Raw genomic sequence first — 3,625 nt, forward strand, 5'->3', positions numbered from 1 at the left:
CTCATTGTGCCGACGACTTCATCAACTGTACTTACTTCATTGTTGAAGACCTGATGCGCCATTTTCTTGAGTATTTACACACTCAAGGGGGAGTGTTGCAGTCTTATAAGAATAAGAATGTGATTGTGTAAATCCTAGTATATCTTGGAATATCTCTTGTATTCCTATTAGGAGTTGATTACCTATTAACTGTTGAAATCCTAAAGAGAAAGGGTTTTACCTATCCTACTACTATAAATAAAGGCACAATAAGGTGGAATAACACACACCTACAATTACACATCTCTCTCTTCTTCTTTACTATTGCACCACCTTTCGCTCTCTCTATGGCATGTTCAGTAAATTATGCCTATAACAACTATTATATTTTGTAAGTATAGTTATTTTTTTTTATTTTTTTGGTATACACTATCAAATAAAAAACACGCTATATTTAATTTTTATGTATTTTATGTTTCACCACATATAAAATAACATAAGATATATATGTTATATAATGAATTTTGTTAAATTAATAAAATGTAAACTTTATAATTTATGTATTCTTCTAGTTTACATTTTATTGTTCTAATACTACATAATATATATGTCATTCTATTTTCTAGTTTATGATGAAATTATATATATTTTAAGTATAAATAGACACTTATTTACACGAAATACAATATATTTACTTAAATCCGTCTAGTCCGCCTAGGCGCAAGGCCCCAACCTGCCGCCCGACTAGCGCCTAGCATGTTGTAGAACCTTGCATGTTGATGAATACTTCCATATAAGAATTCTCCTTTAAATGTGTTTAGTGAATTCATTCTCTATTAAGCATCTACATACTTGTCTTGGTATCTTTCACACCGATGACTCGAGGCTAGTCATTCTCACAAGCGAGATAGCTATGTATCTTAGCGGATTGTCAATGCTTAATTAATAATCCTTTGACCAGGAAGATTCAAGATATGTGTTTGAGAGAAAAATGTCTCATGAATCTAACGCATTTAGATTACAATCTCTCTATTACTCATTGGACTTTGTTTGTTTAACTGTAAAACTATTAATGAAACAGTTGTAAACAATATTGTTTGCCCTTCAATTATGATCTCTCTATTAAATATTCCTTGAACCTTATTGTTTTCTATTTTTTATCAAGGTGAGCAAAATGTGTAAAATAATTAAGTTGATGATCAGTTGTAAATCCATCTTTTGTGTAAAAAAAAAATCAGGATAAAGCTATGCAGGAAGTTGTGGAGTTCATGAATACTCATTCCATCAATTAGGATGAGATACTATTGTGGAGTTTTCCAAATATAAGGTAACCCTTGGTGCAGGTTTGGTTGTTGCTATACTGCTCCAAAATTTTCCTAGTTTTCTCATTAATAAGCTATGTACCAGGGGCATCGAAATCTGCTAAATGGCATATTGCCTGCTGTAAAAGTAGCTCTAACAAAAACATACAAAAAAGGAAGCAAAACAAGGATTGTACGTGATGCAGATTTTGTCACTATTCCTGGAATGATAAAGGCCGCTAAGAAACGGACTGCTGCTCTTTTAGAACCATCTAATGCTCTGTTTGGGTAATGATACTTTGGTTCTGTTGAAAGAAGTCATCAGTGGTCAGGGTACAAGTTGCATCTGCAGAATTAGTATGCAGCATTAATTTCAAGGTACAAGTTGCATATGCAACTTCATCTACTTTCATGTGTGTTGAAGCCGCCACTGTGCATCCTTGTGTCATTTGGTGAATAAGATAAAGCTACATATGTAGCTCCATAACTCCCATACTATGTTGCAACTGCTCCATGCAACTTTCTCCGTAGTTTTGGTTTTCATATTTTACCTAGAAACTTGTATCTAGTTTAGTTGTTTAACTAGTGGCTCATATCAGTGGCTTGCAGCTGTCTTTTGTCTTTAGCTACTAGTCTTGCTCAATCTCTCTATATAGAGCCCTTTCTTGTAATTGTTACTCAAAAAATGAAAATACAAAACAACCACTTTGAACTAGAATTCAACATGGTATCAGAGCAGGAACCGTAATTGGCATGCCTTTGATTTATTTTCTACTGTTCATCCCACAAAAATGGCAGAAGATAACCCTTTGGTTTCAGAGGCTACGAGTTCCTCTACTTCAACTTCCAACATCATTCATGGAGAGATCAATCCTAATCAAAGGTTATGCTTTATGTTGGTAAATGAATTCAACTATCTACCTTGGTCTCGTGTTGTCAGATCCAAGACAGGGTACATTAATGGCAGCATTAAACCACCTGAAACTACCTCTTTGTCTTACGATGCATGGTTGTGTAATGACCAATTGGTTATGTCGTGGATGCTCAACTCCATGGAGCCCAAGCTGTCTGAACTTTTCAGTTACTTAGAATCCTTGTATATTCTTTGGGAAGCAGTCAAAGAGATGTACGAGAGTCAAAACAACACTGCTCATGTGTTCCAACTCAAAAAGAACCTTGCTAGTTTAAAGCAAGGTGATCAAGCGTTTGTCCAACACCTTGGAAACTTGAAGAACATGTGGAACGAGCTAGATTTGTATCGCCCACACACCACTGATTCCCTTGTACTTCTGAAGAGAGCTTATGAAGACAAGGTTTTCCAAATCTTGGCTAGTTTGGGATCAGAGTATGAAGATCTCAGGAGCCACGTTTTGATGACTCTTAAGCTTCCATCCTTTGCAAGTGTGTGTCAAGCTGTGCAAAGAGAAGAAACCCGCAGGAAAGTGATGAGTGTCGAAATCAAGACCAACCTTGAAGCTAGAGCATTCAATGTCAATCACAAATCAATTGGGGACAAGTAGTTTAAAGGAATGAGGTTAGATTGGAAGTGCACTTACTGCAATGGTGGTGGCCAATTGAGGGAGAAGTGTTGGATTCTACATCATGAATTAGGACCTAAGTTTGAAAACAGGTCGTTCAGAGATGTAAGAGGTTCACTCACACACGCATGCTCCAAAGGCATATCATGCAGCAAGCATATCTATTGATGAACTGCTAAATTTCACCTCTAACCCAGATGATTTAATAAATGAGTTTGCTGCCTATATACAAAGGAAGAAGGGAAGCACTGAGAGTGAGGATCAAACCACTGGAAATCCCATTACTTTACTTGGGAAATTTGCAGGATTCTTGGCTGATTCAAAATGTGTACCACAAAGAGACATCTCAGGTATAACAAGTGCACTTTCCACTGCTCTAAATATAGGTCTTTCACATGATGTTTGGATTATAGACTCAGGTGCCACTGAGCATATGATAAACAAAGCATCCAGTTTACATAAGTATACTCGGTTACATAAACCTAGCCATGTATATATGGCAAATGGTAAGGGGGAACTTATTCTAGGTAAAGGGAAGATAAACTTGATGAGTGATAGGGTCGAGTCACCTGCTCTTTATGTTCCTTCTTTTCCTTTCCAACTGTTGTCTGTTGGAAAGATCACAAAAACCTTAGACTGTCTTGCCATTTTCTCTCACACAATGTTGTTTTTTAGGACCAAGTCACCAAAAGGAAGATTGGTAAAGGAGTCAATCTAAATGGTATGTACTACTTGTCAAGCGATATCAACATTGTCCAAAAGTCTTTTGCCTGTTTAAGTTTTGCTCAAGAACACCAGCTTTGGCAC

General features: G+C 36.4%; 1 protein-coding gene across 1 annotated transcript; it reads left to right on the top strand.

The window, feature by feature from the left end:
* The first annotated feature begins 1,377 nt into the window (after positions 1–1,377).
* LOC126584179 (uncharacterized) lies at positions 1,378–2,800 on the top strand. The gene is made up of 2 exons (XM_050248645.1): positions 1,378–1,568; positions 2,221–2,800. Exons 1-2 carry the CDS (start codon positions 1,378–1,380, stop codon positions 2,798–2,800), a joined length of 771 nt encoding a protein of 256 aa, XP_050104602.1.
* Positions 2,801–3,625: the final 825 nt, after the last annotated feature.

Source organism: Malus sylvestris, chromosome 10 (genome assembly GCF_916048215.2).
Source record: "Malus sylvestris chromosome 10, drMalSylv7.2, whole genome shotgun sequence".
NCBI classification, from domain to species: Eukaryota; Viridiplantae; Streptophyta; class Magnoliopsida; order Rosales; family Rosaceae; genus Malus; species Malus sylvestris.